This window comes from Asterias rubens, chromosome 14 (assembly GCF_902459465.1).
Source record: "Asterias rubens chromosome 14, eAstRub1.3, whole genome shotgun sequence".
Taxonomy (NCBI): domain Eukaryota; kingdom Metazoa; phylum Echinodermata; class Asteroidea; order Forcipulatida; family Asteriidae; genus Asterias; species Asterias rubens.
In genome coordinates, this window is record NC_047075.1 from 13106243 (window position 1) to 13132250 (window position 26008).

General features: G+C 39.3%; 1 protein-coding gene across 1 annotated transcript; it reads left to right on the top strand.

Moving 5' to 3' along the window:
• Positions 1–117: 117 nt before the first annotated feature.
• Positions 118–2567, top strand: LOC117299178. The gene is made up of 2 exons (XM_033782638.1): positions 118–322; positions 1357–2567. Exons 1-2 carry the CDS (start codon positions 118–120, stop codon positions 2565–2567), a joined length of 1416 nt encoding a protein of 471 aa, XP_033638529.1.
• The last annotated feature ends 23441 nt before the right edge of the window (positions 2568–26008 follow it).

The following is a 26008-nucleotide window of genomic DNA, read 5'->3' on the forward strand; positions in this document are numbered from 1 at the left end:
GAGCGGGCGCTCATTACCGGGTAAACTCTAGACAAAAATGGCGTCTTCATTCTTTGTTTACACTTACGTATCGACGAAGGTTTTCGACTTTGTATAACTTGCTTCTTTAATCAAATTATGCCCAATACTGGGTGTGCAGTGCCGCAGTGTGCGGGAAGAGGTGGATATGAATTTCCAAAGGAAAGAAAGAGGTGCAATGCTTGGCGAGTGGCCATAAGACGAGTGAACGATGACACAGGACGATCATGGTGGCCATTGCTTAGTGATGTCGTCTGCGCAGAACACTTCACAACATCAGACTATCAGCAGTTTGGAAAGTCCGGTAAGTTACTTAATTTTTCGAGATTTAGGCCTTGACTGGCCTCCCATACTCTGACTCAAACATTTATGCGAACGTAAGCCTTTCAAAGCTTTCTAACCTTCATAACATTTCAATTTTCATAGCATCCAAAATTGACTAGAGACTAAGTAAAGAAGAGTACTAACAAAAGTGACAATAAGTAGGCAGGCCTGTTAGTGTTACTGTTAATGTTACTTGTATAATGTACTATTTATCCCGATGCAAAATTAACATCTATTGTATAATGTAGTTGTAATTTGTCCTGGGCAGGGGTAAACATTGTACTGTAGGCCTATATGCTATAGCTATGTAACGTTAGGCCTATGGTGGCTATAATAATGTAAAAAAAGAACCATTATTTCTACCCATTTTCTCAAAGTTTGGTCTAGTTTGGCCTTTGGGTTTGTTCCTAATCCTCGCGGCTCAGATTTGTCTGTTTTTTTCTTCAAATCCGAGTTTACTGCTAAATTTTTGAGAGCCACATTTTAAATTTGTTGATGCATGAGTATGACTTTGGTTTACATACATGTTTGAATCCTTTTTGTTACCTAGAATTTGAAATCTGCATGCAGGGGTTTTTACCCCTGTGCCTCTCGTCCACAGTGTACACATTAGCAGCCCTGATGTGAGTGCACCATTCACCTCCCATCAGCACTTTTGAATGGCTATGCCAGATATTGCTGTCGTTATTATAATTATTGATTACCCTAACTGCAATATTTGTATAATTTTATGAAAATATGCAAACAGTAGAGTGAACGATGGCTGTATGATTCTCAAACTGGTAGGGGCAGTTGTGACTTGTCATTGTGATACCATTTTAATGGGTGGGGGGGGGGGGGGGCATGCTTCCCTGGCTCCGCCGCTGTTGATTAGAGTTGGGTCTCGGAAGCTACATGTAAGAACCACCCATCGTGAGACTACATTTTGCACAATACTCCTCAAAAGCTTACCAAACAAATGTAAATAAACTGTCCATTTACAACTTCTTTACACTTTATTTTTTTTTTGGTCAGGTCTAAAATTGCAACGAAGGAGGCTCAAACCAGATGCTGTTCCTAGCCAGTTCTCATGGACAAAGCAACCAACTTCAGCAGATGTCTCAAGGACAAAACGCTATACAGAACGCTGTGTAAAGAGAGAGGGTACCTGTGAGGGTTCTGATGAGTTGTCTATGGATGTTGATGTTAACTGTGATCTGGACATTGCAATGGAGGTAAATGTGAACAGTGAAAATGAAAAAGTACATAACCAGGCCATCCAGACAGACCTGCAAGAGACCCTGTCAACATCAGTCTCCACACATACACAGACGGAATCTGAGACGAAGGTACAGGGATTTACTATTCATGACTTCAAGAATGACCCCAAAGGAGTACACTACTACACAGGGCTTCAAGACTATCTCAACTTTATGGATGTACTTGCTTCACTTGGACCATGTGCTTTTGAGTTAACTTATGTAAATGGTAAAAGGCCCTCCTTATCTGTGCCAGATCAACTATTTTTGACTATAATTAAATGTAGGAGATATACAGCCAATTTTGAATTAAGTCGAATGTTTAAGGTCAGTGAATCAGAGGTATACACTGTATTTGCAACATGGATTAGATTTATGCATCTGCAGTGGAGAGAGATTGATATCTGGGCAGATAGAGACATGGTCTTCTTTTATGCTCCATCTGATTTCAAGACCAAGTTTCCCAGCACTCGGAGTATCCTTGATGGCTTTGAGTTTCCAGTTAAGAAGCCCAAGGCACCTGCTGCCCAGCAGGTAACATTTTCAACATACAAAAACCGTAACACTGCTAAGGCACTGGTTGGTATAACACCAGGAGGTTTAATGTCCTATATGTCTGGTGCATATGGAGGTTCAACCAGTGACAGACAGATCATTGAGAGGAGTGGATTAATAAATAAAGTCAACAAAGGTGATTCAATAATGGCTGATAAAGGTTTTGATGTACAGGACTTGTTTGCGCCAGTGGATGTAACAGTTAACATTCCTACTTTTTTCAAGAACAAAAACAGAATGACAGGTCAATCTGTTGTAAGCGATAGAAAAATATCTAGCAAAAGAGTTCATGTTGAAAGGATAATTGGACTTGGGAAAACATATAAAATATTGACGCTGCCACTGAATCACACAGAGACAATTCTCTCCTCAGACATTGCATTTATTTGTTTTATGCTTGTTAACTTCAGGAAATGTATTGTTTCAAGATAGTCATACTATAACTCATAGGGCGAGGACAAACAAGTTACATTTTCATTACATTTTATGCAATTACCATTGCAAACTTGTCAACAGAGAGGAGTATGAAATCCAATTGGAGAACACTTAAAAGTATTGGTATATTTATCATGCAAGTTTGAACCAGAAAGTACTTCTTTGAATATGAATACATGTACATGTATATTCAATTTGTGAAACTTGGTGTCTGTTTATAAATAGGCTTCACCCGTACAGACCCTTACTGCCCTCATTCCCACAAGTTTTGATATTGCCATGTGATTTTCCCCATTAAGACTTGTCAATCACAGCCTCAGGAATGATGACTCAAAATTGTACAACAAATAAACATTTCATAAAGTCCCATGAAGGATCCTTTATGCATACCAATGACACAACTAATATTTGAACAGTGTGAACACTTGCACTACAAACATTAATATTATGACGCTGTGTTTTATACAGTCATTAGGCACTGTGCATTTTTCAAACTGCACTATACAACACAGCCAGTTAGTGTGGTTCACATGTACCCATGGCGATTTGTGATGAGGCTGCCCTAATAATAAACCATTTTATTAAATAAATAAATAAATATTTATGTCATTTTAAATTAAATTAAAAAAATAACTGTTGTAAATATTTGAATAATAATATTTTTCTTTATTATAATAAAACTACATCATTGGTGGTTCTAAAAATAAAACAATTAAATGAAATGAAAAAGAACGGATCTCGTTCATGAATATGTATGAGGTATAATGATCTATTAATCCATTGTTTGTGTACTAGTCCATCTAACATACATTTTAGAATCAATGTGGGACTGTGGAGCTGTAATCACACAGTGCTTAATATGTATACTGAAGGTTTAAAGAGGCCCTCTAAAGGTAAAATTAAGTTTTGTGATTCACTCATTTTCCAATAGATAGAGCCCTTAATAAAAATGTGAAAACATTAACAAGCCTCTAACCTTGCGTTAAGGTGGTTTCAAATGTCATTATAATTGACACCAATTTAGTGCGAAATCTTTTAACAAAGTGGCATCACACTGTAAAAAAAAACATGATAAGTGAGTCTGTAGAAACAAAATATGAAGCAATAGCCCATTAAAAATACATACATGCATCAGTTGATATTAAGTCTACAGGAGAACCACAGACAACCAACCAAGTAGATCTCAGAAATGAAAGTTTATTTTCAGCATTGTGGTCATTCCTCCATTGGTTTAGAACAAAATGCATACTTGTAAGTTTCCCTGTAAAAATACTTGTCCAACACTGCTTTCCTAAAGGGATGATTGAAGAAGTACTGTAATTTTGTGGTGGCTTCTTCAATAAATGTGTTATTTCGTTGGATCCTCATTATGCTCACATCTTTAAATGTCCACACTATAAAATCACACCATTGTCTGCCGGTGCAGATCAGGTTTCCCTGAACCTGATAGTAGTAGTTATGATTCTCCTTCAGAGCCATTTCACCACGGTCATTGTACTTTAAGTATGGTACATTTGCTGGAGATATTTCAAGATCTTTACAACTGTACGGGCATTTCACCTCAATAATTCCATCTTTGCCTACCAGACCGTCGGGGGAACAACCCAAGAATGGGTGTTGTGCACATACGTATATACCACAACTTTCAACTTTGTTACCTGTTTAAGTAGAATAATCCTTCACTGCAACAAACTCGTATTTTTTTCCATGTTCAGTGTATTTACTTGTGAAAGTCTCAGTATTTGTGAGTGATTGCGCCATTTTATTTAAATCTGTTCTTGGACCTGCTTTACAAATTTTACCATAGCTGGAAGCATGAAGGCGCTTTTCTCTTTCCCTTATCCAAACTTTATTTGAACTCTGCCCTCGCGTTGCCTCTTCAGTCTGTGCTCGTTTTTGCTCACTAATGGTAATCACATCTAACTCGTCAAGAAAGTATTCTTCTGGAGTTTTCTGTAGATAATCGTGGTCATTGTTGATGGCCATGATGTTTGCTGGTGCATACATTTGCCGTATCGGTAGATCATCTGCAGAAGAGTTGAGCCAAACACTCCTGAATAAATCTGGATATCCAGGCCTGTTTCGGAACTCCACTGGCCTTGGATCAAAGTTCTTATTAGTTCATGGAGGTTGTCTTTTTTGCGGAGTTTCAAGTCGCTCATCAAAACCGGTGAGCCAGTAAATTTTTTCTGATGATGAAATGTTTGCAGAACTTCAGTGCATGTATCCCTTGTTATGATGCCCTCGCTTCTTTTCGTAAGAGCAAAGAGTACTAAAGATACATGCTTGCAGTGAGCTTCCGGTCCCAGACCAACAGCGCATTCACACTGGGACTCTTCGACCACTCCATGTTTGTTTATCCTTATATCAACCTTATATGTCACCTTTGTTTTCATTTCTGCAGAAACTCTGCCAACAATGTATGTAGTTCCATCTTGGTTGCAGTAGCGTACTGACTGCAGAAATTTTCCTTGGTACAGTGCCTCTGTCTTCTCTTGCAAATCTTGCCCATGAAGTTCATGAAAGGTTTTTGATGATATCTTTTGTTACTGCAGGAATCTGAAAATTAAAAAGATGACAGTTGTGTAAAACAAAAATAAAATCAGCAGACCTTAAAAAATTAAAATAAAGAGACTAGCAATTGATTTGCTATCCATACAAGAAAAACCAGTGTGAGAAATGTACCTAAATTATAAATCCGTACTAGTACTTCCAGGCATGTGGCATTGAACAATGCCAGATGCCCACGCTACAAGCTAACAGCATTGGAATGCTGTTTATAAAAATTGTAGTCTCTACCAAATACAAGTTGATACATATGCCGTAGTTGGTCTCATTGACATAAAATGACAATAATGTGCTAAAGTAAAATGCAAAAAAACACTTCGGGATTTGCATTAAAAATGGAAAAGTGAAAGCAAGATATATATGTATTGTTAGTAGAATTAAAAAATCTTTTTACAGGTGTGCCTTATAATAAATAATACATACCTTACTGTCTGTGTTTATGTCCTTGTAATCTGTTGGCTTAGGTGTTGTTATCTGAAATCCGACTTCCTCTTCACGTTGTTGGATATGTCCGAAGTTAAAGTTTCTGTCATAACTTTCAAGTCTGAAATCAAAGTTAAATAAACAAGATTTGTAAAAGGCCAATTTTAGTAAGACTAGAGTAAGAGTAGGCCCTATCATGCATATAGTAGTTAGTACGTAGGTCCTACTCTAGTGTAGTATTAATAACATACTAGGCCTATGGCTAGGCCTCAGTTGAACTTTGAAGCACTTGCATGGTTTAGAAACGAAACCATTACATGACCATTCAGTTGGAATAATTATAACAATGGCATAGGCCTATGCTGCATCACTCAAGACAACACAAACAATGTAATTGTAAATGCAATGTAGATTTTGTTTTGCTTTTTAAAAAGCATTGCCATTGCTTTATTTCCTTCTTAGTTCTGGCTTTGGCTGCTGCTGGCATACAACCAGGATCATGACGAGACATAGGATATGAACATTTGTAGGTGTGTCATTTATTGGAAAAAAAACATCATCTCAGCCAACATACATAGGCCTACTACGACTGTATTTCAATAAAGCCACCAATGTAATTTGGACTCGCTTCCCTAATCTATTCTCATCTGTAACGTTATCACTTGAATTGTCGCATTCAAGTTCCATCCATACTTTTTATCCTTTATAAATTATAGTCTTAATTCTTATCTTAGTCAAGTTTTCATGGAGGGGGGGGGGTCCTCTATGGTATGATGATGTATACTTTTACTATAATATACCAGTGAATGGAGCATTAACGATATCTGTCGGCAGCCCCATAAATAGTGTAATGTACGAAGCATACGCTGGACCCCCTCCGCCAAAAGCGTATGGGCACTGGGGCTAATCTGTCGGCAGCCATGCCCCCTTATTACATTACATACATGCATTACATCATGGTTGGCGCACGGACGATTTGGATTATAATTTTTTTTATAAATGGATGATGTTGGAAAACCTACCTGGTGACTAGTTCATGTTTACGTCCCGACTGTTTGGCATTTCTTCTCTTTAGCTCTGCCCTCAGATATTTTAAGGTCTTTGAGCCGTAGTCGACACGAATACCGGAAGTAGTAGCCATATCCACAAAGAAAGAACCACCAGTGAAGATCATAGGAATAGTATGTTGTAGTTCACGGACGTTTTGTTTACATTTTGTATACAGTCGTCGTATATTGAACATTTCCGCGCGGAAAATTTTACCCGGTAGGTCTGCTGCCCTCTATCGACAGAGATCTCAGAAAGTCTCCCATTGGATCCCCCCCCCCCCCCCCCGATTTAACCACTTGCTCTTCGACAGTCTTATTCCCAATGGTATTTTTCCTGTGAACAAAGACATTCCGATTTGATTTGTTTGGATCTTTTTGAAATGTTATTTCCAGTGTAGGCAACATTTCAACTTTTCTACAACTGCACCTTATGCTCCTACTTAAAATTGATATTCGATTGGGTTTACTGTAAATAAAAACGAGAAGTTAAAAGACATTTAATTAAACTCAACAAAAGTCACAAAAACATTTATTTAAAATCCATATTTTTAAGGCTAATCACCATCAAGACAACTCCACAACTTAAGTGCTTATGTAACCCGGAAAATGGGTACACTTAGAAAATAAATGAATAAAACTAATAAAGCTAGAGGGATTGCAGTGACGACCGAAGATCTAAATGACGAGTCGCAGATTTTCCTTAAATAACTGGGGCAAGTACACTAAATTTTGCACTGAAACAACACAATGAACTTTTAATTAAACTTTGACCACCGATGTTCGAACAATCCAGAAGAATTTACTTTAAGCCAGAGCAAATGTTAACTCCAGATTAAACTCAAAAATACAAAATATAAAAAAAGAAGTAAGAACCCAACACAGCACTAATAGCGAATTACTCTCTAAGCACAATCAGAACAAATAATGAATAGCCTGTAAATACAAAGAACAAAATGTAAAAGAAATGATTAAAGATCAGGTTACAAATAAACATTAACAAAATATGCATTTCCAATTATACTATGCACGTACACTCTTCCTGTACAAAACTATACTGAGAAAACTTAAGAGAAAATCATCTCTCCAAGACACCTCAAAAATCTAAATAACAAAGGAACTGTTTACTGTGGCAGGGGATTAAGTAATAAAACCAGCCATAAACTTGAAGAAGCTACACAACCCTATGGAACTCATTAGGTATGCAAATCCCCAAAAATAAACATCTTGAGAAGAATGAGAAATGCACAGGCAACATGGTCCAAAAGAAAAATCAGGTTTCTACATAAAAAACACAGCATCAAACCTCTGTTTAAAGTTAGTATAAAACAGTCCTAAGAAAAGTCAGTCAAGTAAATCCAGACTAATGTCATACAGAAATTCCTCTTCATTATCAACTTATCCCAAAACCATTGACACAGTAAATAAAATCCAGTCACAAGTGTTAACACTTGATGCAAAAGTTTGGTCAAGGTACTGATTTAAGTGCCTCCAAACTAAACAAGGAAAATGACATAAAAACACTGGTCTTTAGCAAAGTGACTTTAGGAATAATAATTAGTTTCAAAAAGTTTCATAACCTTCAACAGTAACCTTTATGCAATTTGAACAAGGCTTCACTTAGTTGAAATAAACTTTATTTGGAAACCTACCAAAGGCAAAAAAATAGTTTCCATACTCTAAAAGGTTTATCTCAACAAAAACAAAAATAATGCACAAAAGATAAATATGTACATAGAATAGACATTGCATAAAATAAGTAAAGAAATGAAAACTCACCAGAATTATTGAGCAAACAGGGAAATACAGCAACTTGATGTCCAAACTTTTAAGAATTTTGGAGGACACAAGAGGAAACTTGAAATTGGATCTGTCCTCAACGCTGTATCGCTGCTCACTGACCCACACTAGCACATGTGGCCAGTGGAACACAAAGCAATAGACTGGTGCGCCTCGCATCATTAATTAAGTAAAGAGTAAACTAAGTCAAGGAACTATGCAGGGGTGCCACTCCTATAATATCAGTAACTTTAGGGGAACCACTTTGGCAAAAATCCCATTTCGGTTTCATCAGGCTTCATCAAGATACCTCCTAGGTGGGCGGATGATCCTCTTGGGTCGGCTGGTGTCCCACATCTCGTCAACAGAACTGGAATCGGCTTCATCAGTACATGTAGATGGAGATTCATAGGAGTTCACTGAAGAGAGTTCAACATCACTGAAGTCCTCTGGAGGGGGAACTACATCAGTCATACTAGGGTGATGAAGGATTAAGTCATCTTGGAACCCGAAAGGTGGTTCCATGGTAACGTCCATACCAGAAGATTGAAGAGGTGTGTCAGCATTGGATATCTCCTGCTCAAGTGGAACTTCGAAAGGGCAAAGGGATATCAGGTTGCGGTGGACCGTCCTCTCCTTTTGCGTTTCCAACTGCTTCAAAGTGTATACTGGAATACCATCGAGCTTCTTTACAACCAAGTAAGGAGTATCTTCCCATCGGTCTTTCAGCTTACACTTTCCTCTCGGTGTTAGATTAAGCACGAGCACCAGATCTCCTACTTGAAGTTCACGCTCACTAACCTTCTTGTTATAGGCGCCGGTCTGCTTCAGGCGTGCCTTATCTGCATTTGTCTCTGCCAAATTGAACGCTGTTGTCATTTCTTCCTTCAGCATTTTGACGAAAGAGTTGTAATCACGATGAATATGTTGTGTGTCCTCTCCTTGGCAAGGGAAAATCACGTCCACTGGCAGCTTAGGTTCCCTCATAAACATCAGGAAGAAGGGCGAGTAGCCTGTCGAAACATGTTGGCTGCAATTGTAGGCATGTGTCAAAATTTCAACGTGCGATGCCCAATTCACCTTCTTCCCTGGATCAAGGGTGCCGAGCATCGATAAAAGAGTTCGGTTAAACCTTTCTGTCATTCCGTTGCCTTGGGGATGGTTGGGCGTTGTCTTGCTCTTGGACACTCCCATAACTGCACAGAGTTGACGGATTACTTCAGACTCAAAACATTTCCCTTGGTCGGAATGCAGTCGCTCTGGAATACCGTAGTTCGAAATGTATCTCTCCCACAATACTCGTGCCACCGTCGTCGCTTTCTGGTCTCTTGTTGGGTATGCTTTGGCATAACGAGTGAAGTGGTCCGTTACAACCAGTAAGTGTTCATACCCGCCAGCTGACTTCTCAAGACTCAGGAAATCGATGCAGACTAGTTCTCCTGGACGACTTGTACGAATACTCTGCAACCCAGCGCTCCGTCTTCCTTCTGGACGTTTACGCAAAGTGCAACGTTCACAGGTTTGTATGTAAGTCTTCACGTCACAGTATGCACCAGGCCAGTAGAAACGTTTCCTCACTGATCGTAGAGTCTTCTGGAATCCAAGGTGTCCCATCTCGTCATGGAGTTTCTTCAGGATTGTCTTATGTAGTGACCGAGGTAGAACTGGGATGTAATGTACGTCATTACCTTCTCTGTTTCCATAGACCAGCAGTCCCCCCTTTTCCTGAAGATGGTCCCATGAACGAAGCAGTCTCTGAACATCTTTTTCTTCACGGTTGGTTTGTCTTTGACTCAACTTGCTACGTCTGGTTGTTTTGAGATGTAGTACGCGACTGATACCTTCATCTTCCTGTTGAGCTTTCCGAAGTTTCCCGTCATCTTGAATAGTACTGGTTCCATACATGTACTTCTCTGATGAAGCATTTTCATGTTCAGAAGTCTCTTTAGATTGTGGGGATGTTGGTTTATCAGTTACAGATTGTCTTTGGCGGTCCGTCTCTGTCGATACATCATGGGTCGAAAAAGTAGCTTGCACGTGGACCTCAACATCTTCTGTTGTCTGCTTTTCCACGGAGCCATTCTCGGTTGCGTCCAGTATGCGGGTTACTTCTGTTCTAGTAATTCTTGAAAGTGCATCAGCATTTGCGTTATTCTTTCCTGGACGATACAGTATGTCTAATTCGAAAAGAGATAGGTCATTTACCCACCGTTGACTATGAGCGTCCAGTTTAGCACTCTTCAATACATAGGTCATAGGATTATTGTCGGTTACCGCTGTTACCTTATGTCCGTACAGATAATCTCGAAATTTAGTAGTCAGGGCCCAATGTAATGCTCGAAACTCTAGCTTGTGTGCTGGATATTTCTTTTCTGCTGAAGAGAGAGTGCGGCTCGCATATGCCACTACACGTTCACGGCCATCCTGTTGTTGGGTAAGCACTGCACCAAGGCCTTCAAGAGATGCATCAGTCTGTATGACGAAAGGAAGATCATAATCAGCATATGCTAAGATGGGAGCTGATGTTAACTTGGATATTAACGTCTGAAATGCAACACCACACTCGTCCGTCCAGAAAAACAGTGGGTCTCGAGTTCCACGTTTCCCCCCAATGAGGCCGAAGAGAGGACGCGCTACCTTTGCATAGCCTTGGATAAACTTCCGATAATAGCCAGTTATCCCAAGGAAACTCCTGACATCCTTCTTTGATTTGGGAATCGGCCAATTTTGTACAGCTGCTATTTTCTCAGGGTTTGTGGAAATACCGTCTGCCGAAACAATATGACCCAGATATTGTACACTGCTCTTCAGGAAGTGACACTTGGAGGGTTTAAGCTTGAGGTTATGCTGTCTTAATCGGTCAAACACTTGGCTTAGTCGAGCCATATGTTCTTCAATCGTCGAGCTGTAGATGATGACATCATCGAGGTAGAGCAGGATACTTTCAAAATTCATGCCGCTGAATACATTCGACATCAAGCGTTGAAATGTGGCGGGTGCGTTGACAAGTCCAAATGGCATTCTGGTAAACTCGTACAGGCCCATCGGGGTAGTGAAAGCTGTTTTTGGCTGGTCCTTTTCAGCAACACCAACTTGGTGATAGCCAGAGGTCAAATCTAAGCAAGAAAAATACTTAGCTTTTCCCAAAGCATCCAGCGCTTCTTCGATCCGAGGTAGAGGATATGCATCTCGAATTGTTCTGGAGTTCAGCTTTCGGTAATCGACACACAGTCGAATGCTCCCATCCTTCTTTCGGACGATCACCACTGGAGAAGCGAATGAGCTCTGACTTGGTTTGATGACATTTTCCTTCTCAAGATCCTTAATGTGCTTCTGGACCTCTTGAAACTCAGCGGGTGGGATACGTCGGTACGGCAAACGAAATGGGGTAGCATCACTCAAAGGAATCTCGTGCTCAGTGGTTTGGGTCATGCCAATGTCAAGGGAATCTTTGGAAAAGACATCAGAATTGGTTTTGAGAAGATCCTGAATGGCTGCCTTTGCAGAGGGGGTCAAATCAGCAGAATCAATGTCGGGTAAGGGGTATTCATCCGAAGCTGTTCGTGGTTCTGCAGTCTCGGGAACTGGTGTGGAATTAATTACTTGGATATGGGACAGCAATGCCACAACTGTATTCTTTCTGACCGTCACCTTCTGATGAGATAAGTTGCACAGGCGAATGGGTACTTTACAGTCTCGGACTTCTACCAGCATTTGCCCAACAGCCAGACTATTGTTTCTCTTGCCCTCTACCAGTGCTGTGATGCTTCTGCCTTTAGTGGATTTCGGAGCTTTGGCCGTTATGATTATTTCTGCCCCAGGCTGTACTTCAAGCGGACGTCGCCCTGTGTAGCGAAGATGACCAATCTCTCCATTCGTACGAGCAATGTCTGTGCCATCACTGTTGACACACTGGAAAGCTGAATGCCAAGCAAAGGACTCTATCTTCATCTTGGACATCAATCCCCGGCCATACTTCTTGTGGATGGAATCTCGCAAGGTGAGGATTACATTGGTGCCTATCAAAAGTGGAATAGATCGCCGGAACTCTGTGACTGGTACAACTAAGGCGGGGACATTCTTGGTAACTTCTCCAAGTGCATCCATGGTGAGGAGTATGTACCCCTGATGTGAAACACTCTGGCCTCCTGCGCCACTGATAATGATGGGTGACTTCTTCAGATTTTGAAGCTTCAGAGTAGGGTGGGTCGTCACTTGCGAACCGGTGTCTAGCAAAGCCTTACACTTTCTTCCTGAAATAGTAACTTTTGTAATGTTAACTGGGCCTACAAGTCCATCAGTATTGGATTGGTGTTCCTGGTTGGTCTGCACCAACATCCTGCCTTGTCGTTTCTCTTTCTCATTAGGGCGCTCTCTTTCTAAACCACCTGCCGACTGCCCAGCATCCGCAGGTCCATCTAGTTTAAAGGACTCTGTCTGGATCTGCCTTGCTCCATACTTCTGCCTGGTCTATTGCACTCCCTCGCAAAATGGCCGACTTCTCCGCAGTTGTAGCATCTTTGCTGGCTTGGTGACGCAGGAAAACGATGGGGTGGGTAGTTCCCATGTGGATGCGTAGGGGGCCTCTGAACAGGGGGTACTCGTCTGAGGGCGTCCTCTATGTGGTCGACACGTTGGCTGAGCGAAGTCTGTCCCTGGGAAACTTGATCAAGCATGGATAGGTGTTTCCTCATCATGCCAGTCAACTCTTCTAGTTGCTTATTGACATCGGTGGCAACCTGGGGATTCATGTGGGCTGGTTCCGTCGTGGCTTTGGTAGGACAATTTGATGGAGAGTTGGTAGTGTGCTGATTTATTTGGTACTTCTGGCGTCTAACTTCTCTGGCATGTCTGGCTTCTTCTGTGATGATCCGGAGCTCTTGTCGGAGAGATCTGAAGGACATTGTCCTTGGTTGCATCGGGGCCAGTCTCTGCCTCACACTATCATCCTGCAACCCCTTCATGAACTGGGTCGTGAGGAGTAAGTCCCGGTCCTCGCCTAACTGTCCCCATTGTCTTCCCTGACGTCGATTCACATCCTCCACATGCCTCAGCAAGGCCTCCAGAGCAATGGCGTAATCGGTGGTTGTCTCGTCTGACTTCTGTATACGAGAGAAGAATGTCGCTATCGGTGTTGTAGCCGTACTCCCCTCTCCGAACTCTTCTAACAACTCTGTAAGGGCCGCTTCGACTGTTTTCTGACCACGACACTCCAAGTTAAGCACCAAGTCTCGGGCTCTCCCTCGCGTGTGCCTCACCACCTCATGGAACTGGACGTGGTCTGGCTGGGGTCCCTTTAATTCTAACAGATATCTAATGTCTCTCACCCAGTCTTCAACTCTCAGATTACTGCGTTCCGATGAAGACCCGGAAAAGGTTGGCACATTCTTCAGTTGATGTGATGTGTATGTGAGTGGCACATATGGCTGTTGTGTTGTCGTCGGATGGGCTGCTAGGGGTTCCATCGGTGTCAGGGGGTCGAAGTCTGTCAGAAGGGGAATCCTTGGGTGGAGTTGATGTGGCGCAAAAGGATTGGACGGGCTCCCATGGTAAGTCAGGACTGGTGGACTTGAGTGGCTTGGTGTATCTGCCATCATGCACGTTGAAAACTCTCCGACTAAAAGCACTGTGTTGGGTTTATTTTAAAAAATGTATTGTCTCTAATAAAAAAATGATTTTGCCCCAGGTGAATAACAAAAATCGGCTAAATTTCCAAAAGAAATATATCAAGTACCCGGATTCTCCACCAAAAAAAATGTAACTAATAAAGCTAGAGGGATTGCAGTGACGACCGAAGATCTAAATGACGAGTCGCAGATTTTCCTTAAATAACTGGGGCAAGTACACTAAATTTTGCACTGAAACAACACTATGAACTTTTAATTAAACTTTGACCACTGATGTTCGAACAATCCAGAAGAATTTACTTTAAGCCAGAGCAAATGTTAACTCCAGATTAAACTCAAAAATACAAAATATAAAAAAAGAAGTAAGAACCCAACACAGCACTAATAGCAAATTACTCTCTAAGCACAATCAGAACAAATAATGAATAGCCTGTAAATACAAAGAACAAAATGTAAAAGAAATGATTAAAGATCAGGTTACAAATAAACATTAACAAAATATGCATTTCCAATTATACTATGCACGTACACTCTTCCTGTACAAAACTATACTGAGAAAACTTAAGAGAAAATCATCTCTCCAAGACACCTCAAAAATCTAAATAACAAAGGAACTGTTTACTGTGGCAGGGGATTAAGTAATAAAACCAGCCATAAACTTGAAGAAGCTACACAACCCTATGGAACTCATTAGGTATGCAAATCCCCAAAAATAAACATCTTGAGAAGAATGAGAAATGCACAGGCAACATGGTCCAAAAGAAAAATCAGGTTTCTACATAAAAAACACAGCATCAAACCTCTGTTTAAAGTTAGTATAAAACAGTCCTAAGAAAAGTCAGTCAAGTAAATCCAGACTAATATCATACAGAAATTCCTCTTCATTATCAACTTATCCCAAAACCATTGACACAGTAAATAAAATCCAGTCACAAGTGTTAACACTTGATGCAAAAGTTTGGTCAAGGTACTGATTTAATTGCCTCCAAACTAAACAAGGAAAATGACATAAAAACACTGGTCTTTAGCAAAGTGACTTTAGGAATAATAATTAGTTTCAAAAAGTTTCATAACCTTCAACAGTAACCTTTATGCAATTTGAACAAGGCTTCACTTAGTTGAAATAAACTTTATTTGGAAACCTACCAAAGGCAAAAAAATAGTTTCCATACTCTAAAAGGTTTATCTCAACAAAAACAAAAATAATGCACAAAAGATAAATATGTACATAGAATAGACATTGCATAAAATAAGTAAAGAAATGAAAACTCACCAGAATTATTGAGCAAACAGGGAAATACAGCAACTTGATGTCCAAACTTTTAAGAATTTTGGAGGACACAAGAGAAAACTTGAAATTGGATCTGTCCTCAACGCTGTATCGCTGCTCACTGACCCACACTAGCACATGTGGCCAGTGGAACACAAAGCAATAGACTGGTGCGCCTCGCATCATTAATTAAGTAAAGAGTAAACTAAGTCAAGGAACTATGCAGGGGTGCCACTCCTATAATATCAGTAACTTTAGGGGAACCACTTTGGCAAAAATCCCATTGCAATAAGGATCAATAAAAACAAAGTTAAATTTCACTCCTCTACACTTACAACCCGACAACCTGGCACGCAAGTCTTGCACATGTATATTATTTGAACATTTGTGTTCATTCAAGCATGTATAACTTGTTCCTCTTCACGTTTTCAAGCAATGTGCGTTGTTTTAATTCATGTGTGTGAGACTCCGGATGGTCTGTTATAGGAGCAGTTGAATAATATAACTATTACAGTCAAAATGCGTATGTTTATGTTATTAAAGTTAAATAGTAAAACAGTTATGTTCAACAGTAAAACAGTTAGGCAGTGGACACTATTGGTAATTACTCAAAATAATTATTTGCATGAAACGCTACTTGGTTACGAGTAATGGGGAGCTGTTGATAGTACAAAACATTGTGAGAAACGGCTCCCTCTGAAGTGACGTAGTTTTCGAGAAAGAAGTAATTTTCCACGATTTAGATTTTGAGACCTCACATTTAGAATTTGAGGTCTAAAAATCAAGCATCTGAAAGCACACAACTAAGTGTGACAAGAGTGTTTTTTCTTTCATTATTTTCTTGCAACTTCGATGACCGATTGATCTCAAGTTTTCACATGTTTGTTATTTGATACATATGTTGAGATACACCAAGTATGACAATTACCAATAGTGTCCATTTTTTAATAAATTAAATAACAAAGCAATATCATCTCACTAATTTAATTTAAAAAAAAGTTAAACACAGATTCAAGTTTACTTCTCCTGAGGCCAACTAGCTTAGAAACTGAATGGAAGAGGTTTTAGACTATTGCAGTGAGGCACCTTCTCTAGGCAAGAAATGCTGTCTCTTTGAGCATTAAAAATATGCACTGCTTAGCTAAAAATGTCAATGAGAAACATCTTTTCATTTCTTTTTTACACGTTTTCATTGAACATTTTCCATGGCTACAAATTTGTTTCACTGAAAATAATTCTATACAGGGGACCAACAGTTCTGTCCTCCGGTGATTGTCCACAAATTAATGGTTTTCATTTTGACAGCTCTTCACAGAATGGCTGTTACAGTACACCCACATAAATTATGTGAATACTAAATAAAAAACAGCATGAATATCAGTCCAATTTTTGTATCAAATCTATTCAATTACTGTCACAAAATGTTTTAGGTAAATCAGGAGCTAAGGAGCTAATTTATAAGGGAATAAAGGGGTAGTGAAGAGTTCTTCAACGTACGTCCAAAGCCGGTAGGGTCAGCTGCCTTTATCGCACGGCAAAGACCCTGCAAGGTTTTAAACGGACATTTAAGAATGAGTCACTCTTTTATTCCCATTCAAGGCTTTAGAATGTAAACAATATGACCAGGGCGAAGTTTTAACATTAACAAAAATTAAAAAATACAGTTATAGACACTTTAACAATTGAAAATTCGAGGTTTTAAATAGCTTGTTATAAACAGAGGACCAGTGGGCATTAACAAAAGGTATTTATAAATGCGAATCAATGTGTGTTGAATCGGTTTTCAACTAGTGGTTTAAACCCGTCGAGTACTAATACCATGCATGCTCGCGAGCTCCGACTCTGTGCTTATCACAGTCATGACAGTCAGTGATACAATTTTCACAATCAAAATTTAAAATAACAAATAGGTAGGCTAATCACAAATAAAATTTCACATTCAAAAACCAAACGATTTTTTTTTAAATCATCTATCCAACGACACTTTTACACTTAATCGTGTGTTGAAATCTTTTAAAAAAAATTCCTGCTGCAAGAGATAGGGGCCTAATCCATTAATTACAGTTCCAATGCATGGCTAAGCATGCTAAGTGCTTTTTTAATTAGTAGTAGGCTAGCTTGTTTAATATGTAAGCATGTTTAGAGCAGGAGCCCACGCCGCCGAGGGGGGTTAGCCTAGCTGAAAAGTTAACCAATTTTCATGTAGGGGGGGGGGGGCTATCCTCTACTATATAACTATAGCAATTATGGTCCATTGACCCATGTACATACCCATGGACCATGTAAGTTAGGAAATGGACGTCTGCCTTTTTTTTAGTTAATCATGTTTGTTAGTCTGATTAGCTGATAGGGCTATAGTGATACTGATAGTTATTGTGTTTAGTTAGGTTATATTGAAGAACAAATTAACATTGCAGTGTTTTACTGACGATAACCCACCTGAAAATTGTACAACTGCCGGAAATGATGTCGGTGATATTGCACCAGCTTTCTTTTTGTTCAACCTTGATCTCGCATCGTCTGTCCAGCCTACTTTGTAAAGTTTGTCCTTCTTGAAGTCAGACACTGTTTTCGGATGGAAGCTTGTTATGTGCGAAACGTGAATAATGTCGAAAACGCGGTCTTTTGTGAAATATACAAGCGCAAATTCTGGAGTAACGTCAGACGTCATGATGATGATGATCATGCAATTGTGTAGTGTGAATTAACTATCTCTATATATCTCTACAGTAGCGCACTGTAAAAGTTTGCACTAAATTTCACAGGAAAAATCTGCCGCCCTTTTGTTGTCACTGCTGCTGTCGGTCGTCTCTCTGTCGTCTGCTCACACCGTGAGAACCATTTTGCATGGTCGGAAAACTTGACTGCGTGAGGTTATTACGCATACATGCGCAGGAACGCACCAGTCTGAATGTTTATCCATGTACAAAAAATATAAACTGCATGAAACAATGTACTATTATTTTTATACAATTGAGGTAATTTTTTGGAGCAATATAAAAGTTGAGACTAATTATTTGATATATTTCTTTAAGAAATAGGACAAATAAAAATTAAAATCATATAAATGTTTGTAAAACTATTTAAACATTTTTGATTCAAAACAGGTAATTTTTCTACCACCTCGTTCCACTCTCACGATCAGTCGCACTAAGCACCATTCATACTGCGGCGGGGTTGAGCAAACTTGTTTTCGAAATTCAGGTCATGTGATACGTTTTATGGGAACAAGAAAACATTTTGTTTGAGTCATGCATATGTTGCTCCATGTTGGTTGCACGACGCTCGCGGACGGAAAGTTGTTGACATGGCCAGACGACCTTACAAATCGTATCTGGAACCAGAGGCTGAATTAAAACCACCGAAACGAACCAGACACCGTTGGAATGATGAGCAACACAGCCACATAACGGTAAGTTCGCATTGTTTGCCAAGTTTGCAGGTGCCGACCCTTACAAAAATGTCCTGTGGTAATTCCTGTGGTACCTGATGTTACCACACAAAATACCACAGGAATATTAAGTACCACAGGAACTTGTGTGGTAATGTCAACGGGCTGGCTGTGGTAAGTTGGTATTTCCTGTGGTACCTTATGTTACCACACAAAATACCACAGGAATATTAAGTACCACAGGAACTTGTGTGGTAATGTCAACGGGCTGGCGGTGGTAAGTTGGTATTTCCCCTGGGACCTTATGTTACCGCACAAAATACCACAGGAATATTCAGTACCACAGGAACTTGTGTGGTAATGTCAACGGGCTGGCTGTGGTAAGTTGGTATTTCCTGTGGTACCTTATGTTACCGCACAAAATACCACAGGAATATTCAGTACCACAGGAACTCTTGAGGAATATAACTAGACTCGTGTGATAATGTCAACGGCTGGCTGTGGTAAGTTGGTATTTCCTGTGGTACCTTATGTTACCGCACAAAATACCACAGGAATATTCAGTACCACAGGAACTCTTGAGGAATATAACTAGACTCTTGTGATAATGTCAACTGCTGGCTGTGGTAAGTTGGTGATTTCTGTGGTACCTGACGTGCCTAACAAAATACCACAGGAATATTCAGTACCACAGGAACTCTTGAGGAATATAACTAGACTCGTGTGATAATGTCAACGGCTGGCTGTGGTAAGTTGGTATTTCCTGTGGTACCTGATGTACCACACAAAATACCACAGGAATATATAGTACCGCAGGAACTCTTGAGGTAATTCAACAATATTTTCACACACAAATAAAAAGAATGAGGGTCAAATCTGCTTCAAAAGAACCCACATCCACTTCCCCCCCCCCCATCAGTCTGATCAAGCTTCACCACTGGGTATACTAAATAATATGTTTTTTTCCTATCGTAGCTGTTGTTACCATACATAATACACATGAATATTAAGTACTACACAGGTTTAATGTTAATGTCACACATACAAACTTGTGCAGTACTTAATATTCAAATACCACATGAATACTTGTTAAGACCATTCCCCCTTTAAATCTTTAGACTAAACCTTTGCATCCAGATGTATGTATTTAGTCAGTTCCTATGGATTCTTTTGGACACATATCCCTTTTTGGTCAAGCAGAGCCAAAAGCACAAAGTACATGTACTGTTAATTCTCTGCTCAAGAGTTTACACATAATTGTATGTACCGGGTAACCAAACTTTTCCTTTACACGACTACAAACTCAAATCACAAAGAAGAAATGGATTCAACTTTACAGAAAAAAATTAATTTAATTTAATTACCAAATCAGGATTCAACTTAACTTTCAAAAGACATTTCATTCAAATAAATCTTGCAAAAATTCATTGAAAAGTTCAATAATTTGTCAACATAACAATAAAAACAAAAGGTTTAAGTATAAACGAAAAACCCAAATTTTGTATTTTTTTTTCCAATATTTGTCTTCGAACACATTTCTTTTGAAAATCCTTGCAGAAGTGTGTCTAAATGACATCCTCTTTCAAATCATTATACAATATAAGTTAAATTTTGCCATCAAATTGTTGGGCTCCCAACACTTTAGAGAAGCTTTTACTTTAGTTGATAAAATCATTTAATAACACAGAGAAATGCTACAATCGACCTGTTTTACTTCTAAAAGTTGTCCATATCTGACTATTGAATCTGTTGGAACTGTAGACAATGCTCCGTTTCAGCAATTGTTCAAAAATGCACCTGTAATTAATGAAAATTGAATTGCTTTTTACTTTTGGACCAGAAATTGCTATTTTGAAGTACGAAAATATCAAACACTGCAACCATCATCGTCACTAAAATCTTCCATGTCCAAATCAAATTGAAGCTAGTTATTACATAATAAAAAGAGTGATTGTATTCCATACTCATGTAAATATAAAACCATATAATCTCGATTCTTTTTTCACTTCACAAGTATATAACTTTCTGAAAAGAAATAATGGACTGCAGTAAGGATAGTTATAAATACACTTCAAATCAGTACATATTTCATGTTCACAGAATCATTACAATATGATATCTAATCAGATTCAAAGGTATTGCACAATGGAGCAATAAAAATTTTCCTAGCATCATGAATTACCACACATTTTTGCTTAATGTCTGCAGCAAAAAAGCATTTTGTTTCCAGTCCCTGTCTAACCTCATGAATCAAGCCTGTCGAGTTAATACCTATCTGACCATCTTGAAAAACATGAGTATTCTGTTTCACAAGTGAAGTACAAGCAACAATTATGCTTTGTTGGCACTGACAGAATACATCTGCAGTGCAATTACAATACATTTTACAAACAATTATATGTTCAAGCATACCAAACGAGTTATCCCTAAACTGCACACCAGTATCAATTCTACGATTTGAGCGTAGATAAGACCGACAACAGAACATGCATCCATTAATACGTATCCGCTTGTAAAATAGACCCTTCCTATTGACAATGTCATTACCGAGCTGATGCCCAATGGCTGCTATGATACGCAAGGGTATTTGCTGTTCTGTATGGCTACCAAACAACACTGCATGTCCTAACTTAACAGCACTTAAATGCAAAGTACCACTACACATCCACAATATTTCAACGCAGCATTTTACAGGCAGTGGTGCATCATGCAGAGCATGAAGAAACTTTGGAATACTTCGCCAAAGGAGAAATGTTGCTGCTATTTGTTGTGGAACATACTGAGTACCATGAAAAAACTTCAACAGCTTTCCATTATTGGCCTCAAAGGAAAATGCTGAAGCTGCCCACAATGGGCCCCAATCACTCACAGAATCAGGTAAGTGAGTCAGAAGATGAACATTGAAACTCACATACTTCTTGCCATACAATGTTTCAACACCTATAACAAACTTTTTCAGAGCTACTTCAGCCTGGTCAATCATTCTTGTAGAAACTTGGTTTTGCAACAAAACATGGATTCCAAACACCAGTAAACACCAATGTTTAAAGTACTGTACTGGCAACAATTCACAAAGAACAAATGGGGAATAATAAAGCAGAAATGACTTCCACTCTGAAGCTTTCCAGTAACTCCGGGTGGAAATTGATCTCGGAGCTCGACTCAACTCTCTGGGTGGCTTCATATTGAGCAATTTGCGATCAAAGTGTTGTGTACTGGTGCCCAAGTACCACTGCTTGTTGTGGTAGCTTGAATCAAACCAAAGTTTGGCAAACTGCCTCACCACACCCAACAAAACACAGTTCATATAATCGGGCACAAATCCTGTTATAATGTTAAAAAGGGGAAGAAAGAGAAGTAATGAAGGCCCTTTCACACCATATACTGGATTTGCGGGAGATGCTTGGGGAACATCATCTTCCCACTGCGCTTGAGAACGAGGTGCTGGTTCTGGGTCAGTATCAGGAAAACACCGAACAGTACCTGCTCCTTTTTCTACCACCTGACCAGGATGTAAACACCAATCACACCCATACCTGCCATTGAACTGCATGCAATTTTTCATGAATGGCCGAGCAACAGAGTCACAAGCAGCTGTTAGGAAAAACACCTTTGAGTGTATTGTCTCATCAGTATTTAAGTCAATCCAGTCAAATCCTTCTTCAGCCAAGTGATTTGCTTCACTTACCATAGGTGTAAAGAATGTGTTCATGTCCGGTTTGCTTAGCCCAAACCATAGCCCACAGAACAGTACATGTTTGCGCCTCATCTCTGGTGGTAATTCATTGACAACAACCTGTATTGGCCAAATAGAGAACCCAGAAGATTTAAACACTGGAACACCATCACAATTCCACAGAAGTGTGAAGTCATCAGGACAAATGTTTGCTTCCTCAATGAGTTTCTGCATACAACTACCATCAAAAATATCTCCTACAAAATCATTCCTTCTTATGCCCTTTTTGATGCGAGACATTGCTATGTCTTTCCTTCCAAAGAGGTCTTTCAATTGAGACTCCAATGGAATGTAGAGAAGAAAACAACCACTCCTCCTGTTTTGAGAAGCATCAAATCCTTCCCCACATGCTTCATTTGGACAGGTGACTACATTTTCATCTTGTCTATGTATGTTGTACAAGATTTGCAATAGTAATGAACTTCTATTTGCCCCTTGGTATCCCGAAAACATTTGTTAAATAAAAACTTTGTGGTAGGTGATAATCCAGGAACAAACTGATTAACCATTGTGAGGAGGTCTTGTAATGCCTCACCAGTTAGGTTATGACGTAGAACATAAGTTAGGATCATGAGCAATGCTTGATCCTGAGTGATGTTTTCATGAAGAATTTCTGGGTCACCTTCATCTGGATCTTCACCTGGATCTTCAACTGGATCTTCACCTGGATCTTCACCTGGATCGTCATCAGGATCTTCTTCACCTGGATCTTCACTTGGATCTTCATCAGGATCTTCTTCACCTGGATCTTCATCAGGATCTTCTTCACCTGGATCTTCATCAGGATCTTCTTCACCTGGATCTTCATCAGGATCTTCTTCGCCTGGATCTTCGTCATCGTCTGTTTCGCTCGGATCTTCTCCTCCCGGGTGCTCTTCAATCAGATCTCCATCTTCATCTGGATCAATATGCTGAAAAATTAAGAAGAACAAAAAATAAATGTCAAGCTTTAAAAAAATTAAATGATAAAACATAGTAGAAATAACCCACCTCTGGTAATGGCCAAATTTTAGCTGATTGAATCTTTGCGCAGCACAGAACGTCCAACCATACGGTACAAGGGTTTGAAAATCAGACTATTTTCTATGCATACTTTGTGTAAATTTTTAACGATCGATACAATTCCACAAAGAGGCAATAACAAGTCTAATCTTTTTCTAGGAGTTTCTAGTTGGTATTATCTGTTGTTTACCATAGTTAATGTTTTTAGCCTGCAAAAGAGACACACCACCTTTACTTGAAAAATTAAGTTAGTGCTAGAAGAAGAATAAACCACTAAATAATTTTTACTTGACATTTTTCAACATCAACCTAACATTATCCTCACCGCCCATCAAAATATGCATTATCATCTCTGCAAAAGCTTCCTTCTGATGTGTCATATTCATCTGTCTGTGTCTCCTCTTCATTTGAAAGTGACTGAGGAAAAAAAACACATTTTAAACAAAAATGAGACTTATAAAAATAAGTATATCAACACGCTTATTTTCCCCATTCTTTTATGGCAATGAATGAATGTTTTTACCATACCCTATAAAGATACATGCATCATGCATATATTTTAATTGAGCAGTCAATTATTTTCCCAACAAATTATCAAATAGCACAACTTTTTCAATCTTTCCCTACTTTGTGTGTGTAGTACTGCTATCAACAATTACATATGCTTTTGTAGAGGGAAGCATTAAATTTAATAATTTGGGGTCACTTTTGCCTCTAAAAAAAAAACAATATCAAACAACATATTCATAAAGCATCCCTTATTCACTTTAGGAGTGAATGTGTAGTCTCAGTCACTGTATAATGTGCTGTTTACTGTCACGATGTCCATGAGTGCAATTTTGTGTAAATTCTGCCCCGCATCGCGCATTTTTAAACCTCTTCCCGAACTCTGTTTTCAATTTTGATCACAGGTTTTCAACCATCCTCGCGAGGAACCTGATTAAAGATCTACTACTACTACTGTACTACGTACTAGTCTATTACTAGACCCAGTAACTATAGGGCGCTGTACTCATATTTTCCCCAAAAATGTTGTATGGAGTCAACATTTAAGGGATATGAAGAACAGCCTATCCCTCCGCGTCTTAATTTTTGCACAATGTGTGAATGCCGCGTGAGTGCCGCGATGAAGACCAAAACAACCGTGAGTATTGCGTGGTAAATTTAATTTTTTGAAGACGTTTTTGCATGTAACTCGTTAAAAAGGCCTCACAAAAACACAAGCCACGTGAATGTTATGTTTAGTGTGATGGGAAAGTTTTAGCTTTCTAGTACAAAATAAACTGAAGTTATTGCTGGCTAACGACCATGCATAAAATGTTCACCTATCAATGACCATTTTGAAAACGTGCGTTACGGAGGCCCAAAATGTTAGTTTAGACCCATATAAAAAAGGCTCACAGAGCCTTATTTTACTTATACTATAGTTTCTAGAAGTAAAACAGCGCCCCAGTTACTGGGTCTACTTACTTAATACTATAGTCTACTACGGTAGTACCACTAAAAAAGTACTATATCAACTATATAACTTTGAGGACATTTCCAAAAGTTCAAACTTACAACATGTCCTTCAGTCTCAGACTCTGAGTCCAAGGCAATATCAGCTCCATCATCGTACTCATGATGTAGGCCTACATGTACATCTTCTTCATCACGGAGACGTAGACGTGGACTACGAGTACGATCGGCATCAGTTCCAAAACTACTTCCTGCTTCACTTTCAGTTTCAAATTCAAGTTCTAGATTTTTTTCTCCAGTTGTGAACAGTTTGTCTTGGTACTTTGGCATTTGTATCGGTCAAATACAGCTTGTAGCCATGTCTCCGTTTTGCTCCCCTCGCTTGTTCATGGTTAGGTGCGGGGTTAGCCATGCCATCAAATTCGATGATCAAAAATTAATGGTAAACACTACACAGTTAGCATGGTAACTTGCAACTAAAGTAATACCGACTATAAATAGCGCTTAGATCGTCCACACAGATCAGACACACACACACACACACAGACACAGACACAGACAGACACGATTCGGCTATTTATAAGGAGATTATGAGCCCCAAATGTCAAAAATAAATGTTTCACATTTCCAACAAGCTGCGGTGTCTATCTATCATCTCTTCCCTGTATTGGATACCGAACGATTTGTGTGTGTACGTACGTGTGAGATCAGTGGGTACGAGCTGGCGGCCACCAGCTCGTACCCCCACCCTGTGGGCGCACCCAGACGAGTTGACCAACTGGAGATGCGTACGGGTTTCCGAGAGTACACAAGTTGACCTGTTGCATGCATACATTACGTACCCCCTCCAACGCATGCGTGGATATTGTATTATTGTATGTAAAAAACTGTATTCACAGTTACTAAATATTTTTGTGATTTCATAATTATTTCAATTAAAACAACCCAGATAAATACAAATAATTTTTTAAAATTATATGTTAACATTCATAAAACCGTTATTTTCTTTGCCATTTTTTTAAAAGTAATAATGTATATGCCTTGCGCATGCGCATATCGATACGTAATTCGACATTTTGGCGCAAATTCATGAATTTAGGATTCGGAGATACTTACGGTCATATGAGTATGACGGTAC